This window comes from Apodemus sylvaticus, chromosome 16, assembly GCF_947179515.1.
Source record: "Apodemus sylvaticus chromosome 16, mApoSyl1.1, whole genome shotgun sequence".
In the NCBI taxonomy this organism is placed as follows: Eukaryota; Metazoa; Chordata; class Mammalia; order Rodentia; family Muridae; genus Apodemus; species Apodemus sylvaticus.
The window spans coordinates 15271446-15290085 of record NC_067487.1 but is presented as its reverse complement, the minus strand read 5'-3'; the positions used below and the strand labels follow the sequence as shown (position 1 = coordinate 15290085).

At 48.2% G+C, this 18640-nt stretch overlaps 1 protein-coding gene across 1 annotated transcript in view; it reads right to left on the bottom strand.

The window, feature by feature from the left end:
* Trio (trio Rho guanine nucleotide exchange factor) overlaps nucleotides 1–18640 on the bottom strand; it is a 302890-nt gene that overhangs the window by 147141 nt on the left and 137109 nt on the right. The window contains 2 exon segments of the mRNA XM_052159365.1: nucleotides 7405–7527; nucleotides 14934–15164. Coding sequence (XP_052015325.1) covers nucleotides 7405–7527; nucleotides 14934–15164 — 354 coding nt within the window.

Below are 18640 nucleotides of genomic sequence, written 5' to 3'. Positions count from 1 at the left end.
ATTCTCTTGTTTGATAAGTGAATCTCCAGTTGACAGTGTCTCCCAAAAGGAAACCACTACTGAACTGCCAAGAGCCTTTTTCTATGATGTGATCAGCAGTAAGGCACACTGGGGAAAGTATGGCTGCTAAAGGAGCAAGTGTGTTGTGAGTGACACTAAACCACGGTCATTCATTCCCTGTCTCATCTCATACTCAAAGAAAATGGCGCTTGTACAGAGGAGGGCAGGGCTTTCCCTAGCCCAGAACTACAGGTGGTGTGAGGGCTGGGGATGTGAGTGGTGGGGGACTAGGGGATGGAGACAGGGACAATAGCATTGGCATCTGAAACCCCAGCTAGGCCATCCTAGCAACAGAGCCTTCCCGTGTCCTTCAGTAGTGGACTGGGATGTCAGTGGTTTTGACAGCTCATTGTCAGAGTATCCATATCATCAATGCTGGCTTTTGAGCAGCTACTCGAAACCCTACAGAAGCCCTGTGACAGGGACAACAACTCACTTTCACTTCCCTGTGGCAAACTGAGCTCTGCCAAAGCCAGTCAACAGAGTGGCAGCCATTCAAAGACCCAAGATCCATTCAAAGACCAGAGACCTGGCAATCTAAAGCGGTAGGTGTCAGGGGAACTGAAGGGACTGCTCTTCTCCTTTTGTCAGCTTGAGGGCCCCCCTCTTTGGGGCATTCCTTTTGTCCTCATCAAGGAGATTAAAGGACGGAATATCAAGGGTGGGCCAGGGCGAGCAAGGTGTTTCCTCTTTCTTGAGAAACAGCTTATGTTGTGTAACCAGCAGAATCTGGGACATGAGGTGCTGCAATGCAGAGGAAGATGAGTGGTCCTCCTCCTCCTCCTGCTCTCAGCCACTAGAACCCATGTCTCTCCAAAGATGGCAGACACTATATTTACAACAAATGGAAATGCAAATTTCTAGATAATAGAAAGTGATTATTGAAAGCCCTAAAATTGCCTATTCCATTTGTTTTGTTTAAAGACAATGAGCAAAGAAAACATGGACACAAAAGAAAATCTCCAAGGTATTTTAATACTACAGAACTGAAGAAGAAGGAAGGGCCAGTGCAGAGCAAACTAGATGCTGTGGGCAGCATCAGCTGCTGTGTGAAAGGCACAAACCCCCAAGGACCACTCTTCATCTAGGAGAGAGAAACACAACAGATATGGGGCAAGCTCAATGCATATATGCCTCAGAGGGGGAAAGTCAGCTGTAATTGCGGCATGAGCAATCCTAAATTCTTAACAGAGGCCCTGGAGAATTCTATGTGGGAGACAAGGCAAAATACCAACTGCGCTGGCTAGTTTTATGTTAACTTGATGCAAGCTAGAGTTATCAGAAAGGAGTGAATCTCAATTAAGAAAACGCCTCCCTAAGAGCTAGCTGTAGGGTATTTTCTTAATTAGTGACTGATGGGGGAGGGTCCACCTAGCCAGCCCATTTGTGGGTGGGGCTATCCCTGGGCTGACTGTCCTGGGTTCTCTAAGAAAGCAGGCTGAGGAAGCCAAGTGGAGCAAGCCAATAAGCAGCACCCTCCAGGGCCTCTGCAGCAGCTGCTCCTGCCTCCAGGTTCTGCCCTGCTTGAGTTCCTGCCTCCGCTTCCTTCAGTGATGAACAGTGATGCGGAAGTGTAAGCCAAATAACCCCCTTTCCTCCCCAAATGGCTTTGGTCATGGTGTTTCATCGCAGCAACAGTGACCCCAACTAGGACACCAACTACTGTTTACATGTTACATTTGACCAGAGACACCCATTATTTTCCCAGGGTGGGTGGGTTCTCAATAAATAAGGTCAGCACAGGATAAACACTGACAACATCATCTACGTTAGGTCCTGACATGCCTGGCTACTGTCAAAGGACTGTCATAGTCAACCTTGTATTTCCAGTCATCTACATGGTCTAGGTCAAGGAGTGGAATTCTGAAGACCTTCTGTCACTCACTCCCTCCCTCCTTCCCTTCCCTCCTTTCTAATGTATTTTTACAGCAACCCCATAAAGGGAGAGATTACCATTTTACAGTTCGGGAAAGGGTCTCAGAAAGACTAAGCAACTATCTGAGGGCTTAGACACAATCAGGAAGAAACAGTCATCTCCTTAAGTTTCAGGAAACATCATTGTGGGAAAAGCAGCCTCAAGGACCTGCCCTTTCTTTTCTTGTCTTTCTGCGGTCTGAGGACCTGACTAACTGAGGGCAGGTGCTGCACTGACAACTTTAGCCCTGAGGGAAATGCTTCATTAAAAAGAATCTGCCCTGAATTCTCCACTGTTAATTCTAAAAGACTAAAACACAATATATATTTACATTAAAAGCTAAGTTTATTAAAAACAAACAGAAGCTTATTACATATGTGAAGAAGGTCAAGCCATGTTATAAACGTGGACACACTTGTATGTCCAGGCGGACACAGCATCCTCCTAGCAAAAAGACTGAGCACAGCGGGGACACCGCTGGCCTTCTGAAATGTGGGAAGAGTTTCATTATATGACAAATTCTCAGACCCTCATCTAGGAATGCAAGGAGATCACAGGGCACACACAGCTATCCATAGACACGCCTTGAGGAGGCCGCCTTGGGGCAGGTTACGACACAGGAAGCTCAAGTGCAGAATCGTGTAAGCATCACAGACTGGGACCTATGGAGAGATGCTAGGCCAGAGTCACCAATGTCTGTCAGGATCCTGCTGCTCTCGGGAGCCAGCAGTCACAGCGTAGGTCTCTCTGGGCTTTACATGTCTGTTGTGATCATAGTTTATTAAATTTAATAACATCGACTCAGAAAGCTACTACTAAGTAAAAGAGTGCTGCTCAAGGACCGCCTTCCCTTCCACCAGTCACCTTCAAAACTCTTTCCATGAAATGCATTTTAAGTTTTACAGTAGCACAAGAAAATGCTCTCTAGCTGTGCGTGTCACACAGCACACAACAGCCACAGTGGCTGGCTCAGCAGCAAAGATGTACTCACAATCACCGCACCGACAAAAGGCCGATTCACAGTCGTCACAAGGACGTCCTTGGCTCTGCAAGATTGAGCCAGTGCTTCCTGAGGAGGCCATCGCAGCATCTGAAACACACCCTGAAGCCCTGGGCACGGACCTCAAGGGTGGGCGTCTGGTAAAGCCAGCCTACGGCTCGCTTCCACCACATCAACATGAGAAGTTCTTTCAGGGTTCCTCCTTCCTAGAACACTGGGATTGCTCTACACAGTAAGCCTATATTTAGCCCATTTTCAGAGAACTGAGCCATAGGCTTTCACTGCTTCCTGCTTTAACTGCCTATGCTACTAACAAGCTACAGCTCTCTCAGTTCACGGCAAGAAATACTTTATTAAGCAGTTTGCTACTCCTACAAGATATCTAGGAGACTGGAGTGATGGTTTGGCAGTCAATCATAGCGGACTAGGGTTTGATTCCCACCACCTAAACGGCAGCTCAGTATCGCCTGTAACTCCGCACCCAGGGATTGGTCCAATACCTTCTTTTGGCCTCCATAGGCACCAGGAATGCATGTGGTGCTAAGACAAATACACACGTATAAAATAAATAAATCTTTTAATAAAAAGGAGCTCTTAAACAAAAGCCAACTTGAAATTAATGCTACAGAGGAATCTGGAACAGAAAACCCATCTTAACAAAGAAGAAGGATTTGCTTTTCTCTACCTCTGAAACTTTGCATTCCCTCCGGGAATATATTTTACTTACTAAGAGCTCCTCCTACCTCAAGGTTTAAGGTGTAGCATCAGTCCATCCTAAAATGGACTGATTCCTAAAATACCACAGTCTAAAACCTGGACCTGTAATGCCACTGAATATGAGGGGCTGAGAAAGAGCTGCTGCCCCCGTTCTCCTCGCAGTGCTAAAGTAAGACAAGCTACTCTGCTCTCAAGGAAGAGAGAGGTTTTAATGAAGAGAGGTTTAAATCCAAATCGTGCTTCCTTGACAGAGACCTTGTCTTGACCTCATTTGCCATATACATTTGTACGGAAGCCAGGGTAGGAGTCATGATTTCTCATGGGTTCGGAGTTGTGGCTCTGTGCCTGCCTGTGGAGAAGCCTCTTACCCAGCCTATGATGGCGTGCTTCTGAGGCAGAGCAAACTCTGTGGAATAGCCTGAGAGGATTAGAAGTTGGAGCTCTGTTATAGCATGAGCCCAGCAGCAAGCAATGTCCCCTCCCCTTATTGACTGCCAATGACTGTTATACAGAGATTTGAAGCCTCATCAAATGACCCACGTAAGGAGGTGGGTGATGGGGGTGGGTGGGTGGAGGGAGGAGTAAAAGCAGCAGAACACTCTTCTCTAGTTACCTACAGAACAAATGATGCTTTTCAAGAGAAGAGTGAAGGTAAGTACTGGGAGGTAGCTGCTATAGATGCTGGCATCTCTGAAGGATCCAGGACCTATGGAATGGCCTGGAGCATGGGTGGAGAGGCAAAGATAAGATCTGGGAGACCGAGAACAATGAAAACAAAACAACCAGCTGCAGCCACAGGCTGGGGTAGAGAGTCTGAGTCACTAAGGACAGGCTGGCTGCACACATGCAGCTCTGTAACCCTGGAAGGCCAGGTTTACTCAAGCCTGACCTCTTGACCTGCAGCCTGACCTCTTGACCTGCAGGGGCCAGCCTCCGACAGCCTTCCTTTCTATGCTACAATAGTCAGTTCTTTAACCTTTGTGTCCTGGCTTAGGTACCACGGACTATTACACACAGCCACTCTGCCACAAGCCATGGCTGCTGAGGAGGCCGAGCCGGAGTTGGCTGCCTGCACCCTTATCCCCGCCCCTGCTCCGGTCAAAGAGCTGATGTGTGGTCCGTGGTCGTGTGAAAGCTAGAGGGAGGAAAAGTCGGGCGGGGCAGGTATCTGAAATGCCAGCTAAAGAATTCCTGATATTTCCCTACACGTGTCTGATTTCCACCATACTGCTTTCACTGTGGGTCAGATGGTTGGTCACCCCCGGAGTCCCTGGGAAAAGGAGTAAGAGATGAGGAAGTACTGGGATTCAGGAAGACAGCAGAAGGAACAAGCAAACATTGGCCTATCTGCTGACCGGGAACAGAAAGCCATTGATAGCACACACGCTCCTGCGACCTGTGCTTCCTGGGAAACCTTCAGGCCGATTTATGCTGACAGCTCTGATGACCATCTTGTACCCAACCCACAGTTTACCGGGTTAGGTTAGCCATAGGTGACATCTCCTTAGTGGAGAATGGAGAGAACCACGGGGCTGCAGAGGGGGAAACAGGAGTGACAGATACTCTTCTCCTGCATGTTAGAAAATGCTCAAGAAAGGTAAAGGGCATGCCCATCTGAGAGCATGAGGAAATATGTGCTCTGGGCGGCAGCCTGGCCTTCTAGAGCTTGGGTATTTGCCATGGTGCCCTGAGATTCTTTGATGCCCGATTGGGTACTGCTCACATAATTCCAATTTCTCCTCAGCCCAAAGTAATTTTAGAAGTAGCTTATCAAATGATATAAATGAAGGCAAAATAAAAATACGTTTTCTATATTCTGCTATAAAAAAGTGGCACAGCACTTTCCAGAAAATGAAAATGAAGGCAGGGAGACACCTCCCCCGCCCCCCACCAGAATTTGGACATGTGAAGACCTCTGAGTCACATCCCAAGGCTGCAGACCCAGAGACCAGACCCACCTCTTCTCCTTTGTACAGGTAACCAGCTTTTAGAAGCAAGGTTTTAAAAGTGTTTCTGTGGTGGAAAGGGACTTGGGAGACCATTTGTTATCTTGTAATTCCACTCCTGCATCCAATTCTCTGAACAGCAAATAGTCAAACCCTTTATTTGTCCTGAGAACAGCATTGGCACAGCCACGTTGGTGGTCAGCAGGCTGTGAGACTACACTGCTCCAACCTCTCTACTCTTAAGAACTGAAGCCTTCTTCTGTTCTAATTCTTTACACTTCAAGTCTATTGTCTAGGGCCACTCTGACACTTAGTTACTATTTTCCTGGTAGAGTGGAGAGCTCATGGGAACCCCTTCCAGGAATTTGGCAAGAATATTTACATTGGACTAGGACAAGGGAGTAGGCTCAAAAAGAATTTGACATTGGGCTAGGACAAGGCTCAAAATGAATACAGCTATGGAGTGTACTGTATTTCTTGTATCTTGGTCATCCTAATAAACCCCTAGACACAGTGACCAGGAGATGTCATTTATTGCCTTGCTCATTTCTTGACTGCTTTGATCTAGAACTGACCTTATTCTTTGCATGTATCTAGAAAGGCATAGAAGGGGAATGAAAAAAAAAAATAAACCCAGTTCAGCACTGGCTGGAGTCGTGTTATAGTGTTGTCTAACTGCTTGTTTCTTTTTTAATCCTCCCGCCCTCCCTCCCTCGAGACCCTGTTGACAGTGCCTTCTCTATGCACTCCTGTTTACTCATTAGAACAAGCAGCTGCTGAACTAGGGAGGTGAACACAACAGCCCTGTCCGTACGGGGCTTCAGTTCCAGGGCACTTAACATCAGCCCTGCTCAGCAAATGCTGTTGGTTTTCCAGTAAGCACTTAGGTGGGAAACGCCCAGTCTTGGTGTATACTTTATCTCACTGTGGAACATTCAGGAGGGTGCAGGCAGAATCCAAGGGCTCAAGTGTCTTCATGTGACGACAGCATCCCCCAGACTTCAGCAGCCGGGACTGAAGAACCAATGTCTAATGCCCCTTCTCACAGGGGCCATTTCCTGCTTCTCATCTGTAGATTCTGTGATGTTCTATTTACAGTGACCATAATCTGGATTTGTATTTGTACTACTTGGATGGCCTCTTTTGTGTGTCTGTGTGAGAGGGTGTTTGCTTGTTTCTTTGTTTCAGACAGGGTTTCTCTGGTAGCCCTGGCTGTCCTGGAACTCATGTAGATAAGGCTGACCTGGAAGGCGCGTGCCACCACTTCTGTCTTAGATGATTTCTTTTGAGAGCGGCTTTTCTCCATTTCCTTACAATGCCCACAACTGCGCCTGTGCGACTTTTCAGATCAAAGAGTCCTGCTGCCGGTCAGTGTCACAGCCTGACCGACACTTGAACTCTACAAATCCTGTGCTCCGAGAGCCTTCCACACCTGGCTCCAGCCTCCCAGGCACACAGTTAACACAACTGGAAATGGACAAGCCAAATGCCCGAAACCTCAGAGGGGCTGTTGTTCTCCCACTGTGAAGTGAAAACCACAGACTAGCCTAATAAGTAAAAAGAAAATCATCAAAGGCAAACTTGTTTCAAAGCGCTACGATTTACAGGGGATAGCTGACTAGAACAATTTCTACCTAGATGAGGGTCACCTCATTCTGCAGATAATTTAACCTCACTAAACAACCTCGCACACCCAGCAAAGGCTAACTCGCCTCAAGCTTTTTAAGTACCCCCCTGGCCACCGGGTACTCAGGGCGCTCTCGTACCTGTGCGACTTCCTCGAAGTCCTCATGGCGCTTCTGCAGTGCTCTGGCCCGGTGGAGGGATTTGCCCACGCCTGTGTGTTTGCTCAGAAACGCTTCTCCGTGGTTCTCTATCCAGTCCAGCACCTGTGAAGAAAACAGTCACACGGGTCAGGAACACGGTGTCCACCTTGCTCATTGCTTAGGCCAACCTAGGAAGGGTTTGTTCCTTTTCAAAATCCCTCTGCAGACATGAAGCAAAACCAAATACATTAGGAAGAAATGCCTGAATGCTGATTTAATTCTCTTTGCAATTACACGTTACATCTGTTTCTCCACTGGGACTGTAACCAGATTTTATATTAAAAGAGCAAATTGTGCTAAGTATAAACACTGCATATAATGGTGATTAAATTAAATTTCACCTTATCTGAGGCATGACAGAGCCACCAAACTGACTGGATTTTGTGTAAGACTATAGACATGGCGCTGGGCTGGACCAGTCAGCATTTTTTCCATGCTTCGAAGCCTTGAAACTCAGGTGATTCAAGCTTAAGTATGCAGTGAATTGGGTTTTTTGTTTGCTTGTTTGTTTGTTTTTATCTCTTTTGTACACCAAACACAGAAGAAACGCCTAAAAAGCACAACACTAGCATGCCTCTGGCCTGGACTTGGAGGAAAATGCATCCTATAAACTGTGAGAAATCACTACAGCCATCCATCCCATGAACTTAGGCAGAGTGTAAGCTGGGGTTCTGTCCTCAAGGCTGGAGCTCAGGGGCGTGGCGCACTGGTACTTGGACTTTTGAACTCACACAACATATCTAACAGAATATTTACATTACACCAAATTTGCCCTTCGTCTGTGCTAGAGAGTGGCAGAAAAACTACTAAGTGATCTCTTTAAAGCGTTATATGTACCTACATAATGCACATTTGCTAGTGGGCCGTTAGTGATGGGCCGTTATATTGAACATGTCTGTGAGTATGCTACTGTCTGATTGTTAGGTTAATAAAACAAAATACCTTGAGCTGGGTATATGTGACAGAAATGTCTGCTCACAGCTCTAGAAACTAGTAAGTCCAGGATTAAGGTGCCACTGTCACGTGAGAGGCTCTTCCTCACAGGCTGTGGCTTCCACTGTCTTCAAAGGGCCTAGGAGTTGAACAAGATCTCCCAGGATCCTTTTCTAAAGGCGCTCTTCACCTCACTGGAAGAGTGACTTCCTAGTGACCTAACGCTCCCAAGGGTCCTGCACGCTGGTATCACTGTGCTATAGATTACATTCCCACATAGATTACATTTGGGGAATACAACACTTGGGTCAGACTACGGCAGGCACCTAAGCACACGACTCAAAGCGATCTTGGATGGATATAAAAATAGGGCAGATGTGGGCAAGGCAGTGGTACGGGAACCTCCACTAATGTCAAAATAAATCATAGTGAACTGCTGGTCCGCAGAGGCTGAATCGTCGGGTGGCCAGTGGACAGGCTGCACAGTGAAGGCAGCCGCTCTCCATCGCGCCACACCTCAGCATCCTTTCCATACCTCTCTATCCCACAGAGGTGATGGCGAACCTTGGCAAACCTCCCAGACCCTGTAGAAACCATTTTGGAGTTGTGAGCAGCCGTGAGCTGAAGCGGGGAACGGAGCACCCCGGCAGTGGGCGCTCAGGGCAAGGCTACACACGCCTCCCACCCTCGCACCCGGTTCACGTCGTGCCTGGTACATTTCAGATCCTTACCTGTCTGCGTCAGCACTGACTGACAGTCGCCTGCCCATCATCCCTGCTCCCTGGACCAACTGTATGCTGTCAGTGTGGTCTAACTCATCTACCCGTCTGCTGATTCTGCCCTGAAAGGTACCGCATTTCCACATCTTCCACCCACCGCTCTGCACACAGATGTGATCTGACTGTGTGCCGGGAGGAAGTTCCCTATTTTTTCTCAGCTTCAGTTTAAGGCAGCGATGATAAGCACACACAGCTGAGGGTTTAAATGTGTCTGCAGGAACCGCTGCAGCAACAAGGCAGATGTGCAGCACACCTGGATCTCTGGCCTGCTGCCATCTTAAGATGGCTCTTGGATGGCACAGGCTGTAAATATTGCATTCTGTCTGAAGGACTGCTCGACATGCACCATTTGTTGTCACTGGAATTATGAACGCATCGTGGGAATCTTCAACTGCACTCGCCCCCTGGCTGCTCAGGAGAGCTGGGTCTGCTGAGGAGACCTTAGTAAGTGTGTCTCATTCCCCTCTGAAAAGCAATGTCTCAACCCCAAACCGGTCAACAACTGTCTCAGTGAACATGACCAACTCCACACAGGACTGGGGAGTCCACCAGCGAACCTCGAAGCTTCAGCGCAGTAGTCTAGATAGAGAGAAGTTCACTGAGATGTGAAGATGTTGGGTGTGGTACATTTCAATGTGTGATATTTTTATTTATAAGTTCTTTCTAATATAGTTTGAATAGACATAGAAGAGTATTTTAAACTTGAAAAGATTTAAAAGTACAAAAGTAACATCTAAGCTCCAAGCTATCTCCTACCTATAAGACCTTCTTGAAGGGATACAAAACAAAACCACAACTTTTTGTAGTATATTCTTTATATTCCTTAACGTAATAACAAGTCAAAACCAAAACCAAAGCAGCCAACCAAACGAACAAAAATCCAGCCACACAAAGCCAAAAGCTTGGCAATTACTCTCAACTCACAGAGGCTTGAAGCAAGGCATGGCTTCACAACGTTGGAGACAAACATAGCTAGAGGGGCAAATCACCACATTTTAATTTTTTTTTAAACCCTGAGAAAAATACTTCAGGAAGTATAGCTTGGAAATAAAATCTATCGTGTGGCTCACACAGGGTGACAGCAGCCATCTTTCCTTTAGCAATGGTTCTTTCCAACAGAAATGCAAACATACTGCTGACAGTGCATTTCCGACAAACACAAAAGCACCTGAAGTGATGTGCAGGGACCAGGCACTTTATTAAGATAAGAGCAGATGGTTAAGGAACCCTCTGAAGTTCCCAAGCCTCCCACACGGCTGCTGTCTCTTCAGAAAGTCTGAATAAATTCTCCTTCTTGACAAGGAGATTGTGGATTAATATATTTATGAAAGTTACAGCATCTTAAAGATGCATGCACAAACCCTTCATTTAAATATAAGAAGATTAGCAAGTCATGGGATTTTATCACGCCAGTCCAGCCGCCATCTCTGATCACAGTTGTAGCCAATGGTTGTCAGTTCTGGGCCACAGGAAAATCCTAGCCGCACAAACAGGGCAGGCACAGGTCTGCCCTCCCCCTCAAGCTGATGAAAAAGTCAAAAGTTAATCTTCTTCCTCAGCTAAGTGGCTTAGAAGCAGAACAAAAAATCTAGGAGGCTAACACCATCTTCCTCTCTATGCAGAAGGCTGGGTCCGAGCATCGTTCCTGTTCCTCAGCGCCCTCTAGTGGACAACTCCAAGGTCAGGGCACTGAAAAAAACAGCACAGCAGGTAGGTGCTTCAGCTAAACGTGCAGAAAACTGCTGATGGTTTGAGCTGACCGGAAAAGGAAATCACTGAATAATGACAAGCCTGACCATGATGGTGGCAAGTGTGCTTGCATGAACTGACAGTCACCTTGTCATCTGAGCACCTGCTGCGGAGGCAGGCCTGGCACACTGGGTACAGTAAGCCTCTGGTTCTCCCAAGAACCAGGACGGGCAATCATCACTCCTGTTTAGCAGAGGCAGTAAGAATTTTGGTTACTCTATGGAGGATCCATGTGTAGGGTAGGGAAGCAGCCTCCCAGCTCACGGGTAGGTGCTACTACTGTGGGAGGGAGAAAAGCACTCCAGCATCGGAACACTTCAGACTACTGGGGAGAAGTGGTTCTACAAAGCAGAGACTCAAACTGGGTGAAGTCCAACTAGCAAGCACTCGGGACACACCCATGACACATCCTCCTGCGCAGGGGGCAGGGTTCTGGCTGGCTTACAAACCATACCCAATGAGTAAAACAGCTTTCTGTAAGAGGGCCCTACTACCTAATCTACCAGACTTTGGGGACTCATATCTCTCCATGATTATTAGTATAAGAACTTAGGTATATAGTGTGTGTGTGTGTGTGTGTGTGTGTGTGTGTGTGTGTGGTGTTGGGGACAGAGCCCAGGGCTTCAGCAACTGTTTAAAAGACATACTGCATAGTTACTGTATAATGGTATGTTTCTTCTTCGAAGAAGTATTTTACAATGTAGTCCAAATTATCCTAGGACTCACTGTGACCCTGTGGGCTTGCGGTCAACGGGAGAGGATCCTCTGCCTCAACAGGTCAAGCTAATAGTGTTTTCTGTCCTATTGATGGAACCTCCTTCAAGGTCACATGCTACGGACTTTATGGCGTGATGAGAACCTCTGATGGCACGGGTTTTCTTTGCTCTTTGAATAGTACGATAAACTTGCCTGCTCGCCAACGTCGACGTCGGTGTAATCATACTGTGGGTTATCCTTGGTGCTCTCTGTCGACAGGAGCCTGTATCTGTTTATATCTCTCCAGGAAAAGGACTCACACAACAAACGCAGTACCTCTGTACCCCCAGTGGGAGGAAGACATATAGGTGAGAAGATTCTAGAATGACCCAGATCTGCTCAGTCACTTAAGAAAGGTGTCCTCATTGTTTTTTGTGGGGTTTTTTTTTTGTTTGTTTTTTGTTTTTTGTTTTTTCCTGACAGGGTTTCATCAGGGCTTCCTAGGCTGGCCTTTGTCTCCTAGGCTCAAGAGACCTTCTTGCCCCAGACTTTTGAGTAGCTGGGACCATTAGCGCAAACCACTGTGCTGACTGTCTGGGAAAACAAGTTTTGTGATACAGCATGTGAAGGAATGGCTCTAGGAGGCAATTCCAGAATGATGCTCACACATGAGGTTCCCAGGCGCAAATAAAGGCTTGTGAGGGAGAGGTCTCCCTACCTGACGAGCATCTCAGGGTGTGGCTGGTCCCCAAGAAAGTAGAATGCGGGCCCGTATGCCTTGCTGTACTGGATAACTGAACCCCAACACACTCTAAGAACCGGGCAAACTGGACAGGTGAGGCCGGAAAACCAGTGTGAGAGCACGCTGCTTTGGATGCCTTCCATGACTGTTAATGACCCTGCCTGAACAAGTGTGGGGCAGGAGGCGCCATTGCCTCTACAGAAAAGCCAAACTCAAACTCAGGTTCCACTTATTCCCTGTTTAATGCAAATAAGCCTTCCATGAGGGACGCTCAACAGGAAACGGGAAATGGAAACGTATCACGTGATGGTCAGGAACCTCGGCAAAGGTCTCATTCAAGCTAACAGTAGCAAAGGTAAGAGCAGCTAGCACCCAACACTTGTGAGCTGGGTAAGCCTGCACCAACAAACCCCAGTCCCACAGCCCTGTTCTCTGAAGGGATCTGTGGCCCTGACCAACTCCTCCTGACCACACCCCTTTCTAGCATCCCAAACTGCTTCTGTACAAAAATTATGAGAAATTAACCACTTGACTTAACTCCCCATCCACTCCCCGTGGCACAGTCCCTGGGCAACAGTCTGCTCAATGTTCTGGTAAGACTTCTCGTCTAGGAGGGCTACTGGCAGGAAACAGGAATCCTTCCCTGTCGACATTCAGAGAGATCTGCATTTCTTTTTCCTGGAAAATCCTTGCTGATGCGTTTCATAACTCCAAACAAGTGAACACTTATGGGATTGCACTAACTGGCTTATTATGTTCTTAGAGCCTAACTTCTTCTGCACAGCTGTCTTCAGCTAACGGCCTTCTCAAACGCTGCTCTGGGTCGCTTTGCATCCTCAGCTCTCACCACTCTGCTAAACAGGACGAAACTGGAGTTCTAGAGAAGCCCTGGTGGCTTTCCGATCCTTCTATCAGCACACTTGTTTGGAGCTTTGCCCCTGCAAGTCAAACCTATACGGGAGTTTCCTGTTTTCATTAACAGGTCCAAAGCATTACAAGTCAACAACAAGTATTCCCCTTAGTGGTGATATCTGTCCCTGTGCGATGTTAGCAGGAGCATTAGTGTGTGATCAGAAGACACTTTCTCCTGCTGATAGTCAACCTGACAGTCACTAAATGCTGGCTTAAACAGGTGAGCTCAGAATTGTGGCCATTGTCCCATGTAATCTGTGCTGTTCTCAGTTTCAGGTACGTGGTGTCAGATCAGATAACTGATCCAAGACTCTTCTGAAGGGCGTCCTTCTTGGTGCCGGTATGCTGATCTAGCAACTACTCCCACAACACAAGGGTCCCAAACAGCCAGGGAAAGAGACCACCATGCTGCTGCCTCCTTGGGGAGAACAGCGGCCCTGTTAAAAAGTATAGTGGCTCACAAGTGTGCCACCAAATAAGATCCAAGGGAGGGCACGCGTCCTTAATCCGTCCTGTTGGATGGCTCAGTGGACGAACTGGCACTCCCCACCACCATCACGCTCACTTCCTCACAAGGCCGCTAGGAGGCCGGCTCTACCCCCACCCCCTCTTCTCCATTCCCCCCTGGTAAAAAGTGGTAAGAACAGCAGAATGACCACTGCTGAGACATGTTATGTACATGATCTTCAGAGATCGCAAAAACACCATCAGGAAAAGAGCCCAGAAGGTGAAAAGTCCAGAGGACACAACTGGCGCAAGTATTATGACGTCACCAGATTTACACTGACTGAAGTCGACGGGGAGGATCTTCTACCAGAACAGTGTGTGTGTGCGGTAGGGCTCTGCAAGCTCTAAGCAGAAATCCCACTGAACTCTCAGGTTTCCTGAAGATAGAAATCTTACACCCCTGAACCTGCCTGAATCTGGCAGAAGGACTCACTGACATCAGAAGAAGAGACTGGTCTGACCCCAAAACAAGCAGTGTGTGGCTTCAGGCCAGTCTTCAGGATGCTGGAATAGCAGATACACAGACATCTTCGTCCGTCTGCGGGACTTGCACACTGTTACCATTAGTGTTAGGGCAAGGACATGAGCTCATTCCCGCCATGCCACACCAGCTTCTGCATGCTCCCCAGCTCGCGTGGTCCCCGGGTCTGCATCCTCTTCAGCAGCAGACACGGCAGGCTGGGGACCACCAGGGTCATGAAGGAGGTGCTGGCTATGCGGGAATGGACAGCCAGAAAGTCCACCGGACACATTACTATGCCCTTACTATATACCATTGGTGGCACTATCTAACTTAGAGGAACTAGCCACATTTAAAGTGTGTGTGTGTGTGTGTGTGTGTGTGTGTGTGTGTGTGTGTGTGTGTGTCTCAGCAATATTCGCACAGGTCAATAAGAGAAAGAACAATGTTCACCACAGGTGTTAGCAGAAAGAACAAGTGGGAGAGTATCAGGTCACAGTCAGAAGCCAGAGCCTCACCCTCACTGGGCATGGAGGAGAGGAAAAGAGAGGAGAGGAGATAGGAGGGGAGGGGAGGAGAGGGGTGGGGAGGGGAGGGTAGGGGAGGGGAGGGAAAGGGGGAGGGGAGGGGAGAGGAGAGGAAAAGGAAGAGGAAGAGGAAGAGGAAGAGGAAGAGGAAGAGGGGCACCCACCTGCTGGACGTCCTGCTGGAAGACACAGAGCTGCAGTCTCTGGTGGAGCCGAACCTTGCGGTGCTGCCAGATGTTCTCGAGCTGTCGCTGGTGGTGCAGCACCTCGTGGATGACGTCCAAGACATGGTGCACTGCCTTGGAGTAGTTGGCGGAGGCCGTGAGGGAGTCGGAGCTGCCGGGGGTCAGGGGGCGCTGCAGCTTATCAAGCAGGGACTTCCCATCCTGGCTCACCTGCTCACAACACACACAGAGATCACCCACTTTGCCCAGGCTGCGTGCAGACCATGCAGACCGTGATCAGGTGCACATATGCTACACACAACCACATGCAACCACACGTAAACAAAATGTAAAGCCATCCACTGATTATCCGATGACATCATAGACCCAAACATTATAAAACACCAGGTTAAAATAAACTTCCACTACGGTAAAGCAGGAGACACTGCCCTCTATCTGCCCACATAAAACAAATCAACAAGCCATCTCGCTTTGCTAGAGTCAACCGGGAACTTAAGCTTACTTTACAGATTTTCTCTTGAGTTATTGTGAACAAATACAGCAGGTCATCAAGGTTTTGATGTTGGATCTTTTAAATGTCAGTTGGAACGAGTAACTAAGTAACCAGACAAAAAGCAAACTTTTTGACGGACCCAAAGCTCAACTTTATTTAAAAAAAATTTAAGACAAAAGTAAAAACAACACTGTTTGGTATATTGGCTTTAAAGAAGTAATTCTGATTGGGAAGCCAGCTCGACGTTATACTGTGGCAGCGAATTATCAGAGTGCAATTCAAAGAAAGCATTTAGACTATCCACAGAAGAAAGAGGGGGCGTGAAAACCAGGCAGTATGTGTTTTCCCCATTTAAGAGTCTTCAGATTATGAACAACGATGCCATAGCTAACAGAAAAAAAGTCTCTTGGTGAGACAACATACAAGAACATGCATGCAATATGGGGAATCTCAAAAATTCCTCAAGACCTTCCTGTTCAACACCCCCATATCTAAAACCACCCAGAGTTCTGTCAAGGGAGCAGACAACAGCCTGGGTGCAGCTGGAGTGCAGAGGACCTGGGAGCAGCTTGTTCACCCAGAGCCTGCACGGTGCTGCACCAGCGAGCTCCGGACCAGCTCGAGTCTAATCCTCCCAGGATGCGGCTGAGCAGTAATGTAACACCGCTGTGTTACGCTGTTCTCCATGCCAGCCCCGAGGCCTTTGCGGGAAGGACTACTCATAGGAAGGTTTGGGGGTCTAACACTCATCTGACACATCTTATAGCAAAACTTAAATGCCAGTGACCAGGTAAGAAAGAACCCTGTTAACCAGAGAGAACGCCAGCTGAAGGCAAATGTGGGTAGTGCTAGCCCAGAGCGAGCGGCTGCCCGGGAGCTGCTGTGTGCCCCTCTGCAGGGACTTGTAGGGGAGACGTGGGTTTCCAATGACAGACTGGGATGAGGGCACTCAGCTAAGGAGGGCCTTGGCACATAGTGAGTAACTAACTGTCCTCTCCTGGCCTGTCCACTTGCAGTACCACTGGTCTCTCCAGCAACACGAAGAGCATGCTTACAGAGCAAACTGCACAACCTGAGATCAACTCACACCTCAGAGCACATCTTCCTGCCAATTCCGTCTCAGTACGTATACCCCTGATGGACCGACCGCACCTCTAGTGCCATCTTTACTGGCTGTATTCACAACAGATTTCTACGCGTGGCCAGTCTGAATGTCTTCATAGATGCGCACCCTGCGGTGTTTATAATCTGGAACATTCCTGGCCAAAGACCTTCTTATTGTGTCCAACATACTATATCATATACATTGCCTATGAACATTTAAATTACACATGTAAGATGCAGTTCCCTAGATAATTTATTTCAGGGTTGAGTCAGTAGCGCAGCTCCTACTGTCTATTCTCTAGGATGCTTCATCTCCTGGGACTCAACAGTTGTTTCAAATTACTGACTTCTCACAGAACTTGCCCTGGGAAGAATTCCTAAGCTCTAGGGGAACTCTGCCCTACCCCCACCTCCCGGGGCACCATCATTATCACAGACAACCTATACTGGCTAAGTTTATGTCAACTTGACTCAAGTTAGAGTCATTTGAGTGGAAGAAGTCCCCGCTGAGAAAATGCCTCTGAGAGACTGAACTGTAGGCAAGCCTCTGTGGCATTTTCTTAATTAGTGATTGAGGGGGGCAGGCCCAAGCCATTGTGAGTGGGGCCATCCCTGGGCTGGTGGTCCTGGGTTCTGTAAGAAAGCAGGCTGAGTGAGTAAGTAGTTCCTCCCCACCGCCTCTGCATCAACTCCCGCCTCCAGGTCCCGCCCTGTCTGAGTTCCTGTTCTGATGCCCTTCGGTGTTCAACAGTGATGCGGAAGTGTAAGACCAACCCTCTCCTCCCCAAGCTGCTTCTGGTCACCGTGTTTCATCACAGCAACAGCGACCCTAACTGAACTACCACCCATCCGCATGGCCAGGCAAAGGAAACATGGGTGGAGAGGATCCTCCTCAATAGTAGCTCTCAACCCTTCTGATGATGGGACGCTTTAACACAGTTCCTTATGCTGTGATGACCCCAGCCACAGAATTATTTGTATTGTGGCATCCTAACTGTGATTTTGCTACTGTTAGGGATCAGAATGTAAATATCTGATACTTCTGATGGTCTTAGGCCACCCCTGTGCGCCATTTGACCCCCCCCCCAAAGGGGTCAAGGCCTATTGGTTGAGAACCACTGTTCAATAACCTGTCTGTGCCCAGGTCCTCACCTGGCTGTCAGTGAGACAGTGGCAGCTGGGCACACCCAGCCAGGCGCCCTGACTCGTGCAGCTATCCCACTCCACCCGCTGGCTTGGCACCGGGTCCCTTCATCTCCATGCCTCGGTGTCCTCACTTGCATTGCAGGGACAACAGGACAGCATTCAGAACTGTGAACTGTAAATCTGCCCCAAATCTGAACCACTAAGCATGGCACCCCAGCGGGCAGCAGAACGCAGGACAAGCAGCGCACCACAGACATAGTATAGCGCCTCAAAATTCAGAACGCACGTTGCACGGAGCGTCTGGTCCTCCCCGTTCTCATGTCTTGAATCTTTGCTCCCTAGCGGTTGTACTATTTGCGTGCTCTGGAATCTAGAGGAGGACTTAGCAAGTAAAAGCAGGTCACCAGGAACAGGTCTCGGAAGGTTATAGCTGGCCCTGGTTGGCCTCAGTCTCCCTGTTCTTGTTTGACAATAATGTCAGGAGCCCTGAGCCCTGAACTCGTGAGACAAGATAAATCTTTCTTCCCTTAGGCTGTTTTTGTTGGGCACTGTGATCACACCTATAGAGCAGTGACTAATGCACTTGTACGTCTAAAACAGCAAGCCCTGCACACTTGGAAAGACAGTGAATGTTTTATAATCCAGAGTGTGGGGCTATCACTATCTTCCTCCCTAACAGTTTCACGGATGAAGATTACGTTGAATTTGACTAGACTGTCTAGCGATGCAGGTCTCCCCAAGTGTGGACGGGGAGGCTGGGATTCCGATTATTTGACAGATAAGAAGACAGGCCACCCCACTGCTGAAAGCCTCGAGCCACCAGAAGGCTGCTTTCTGGCCACCATCAGATGGAGCATGATGGGGTGGCGTGGGGAGCTTTTCCTCTTACATGCCTCCAGGAAAGAGCAAGCACCCCCTGCCTAACAGGAATCCAAATGCTGGG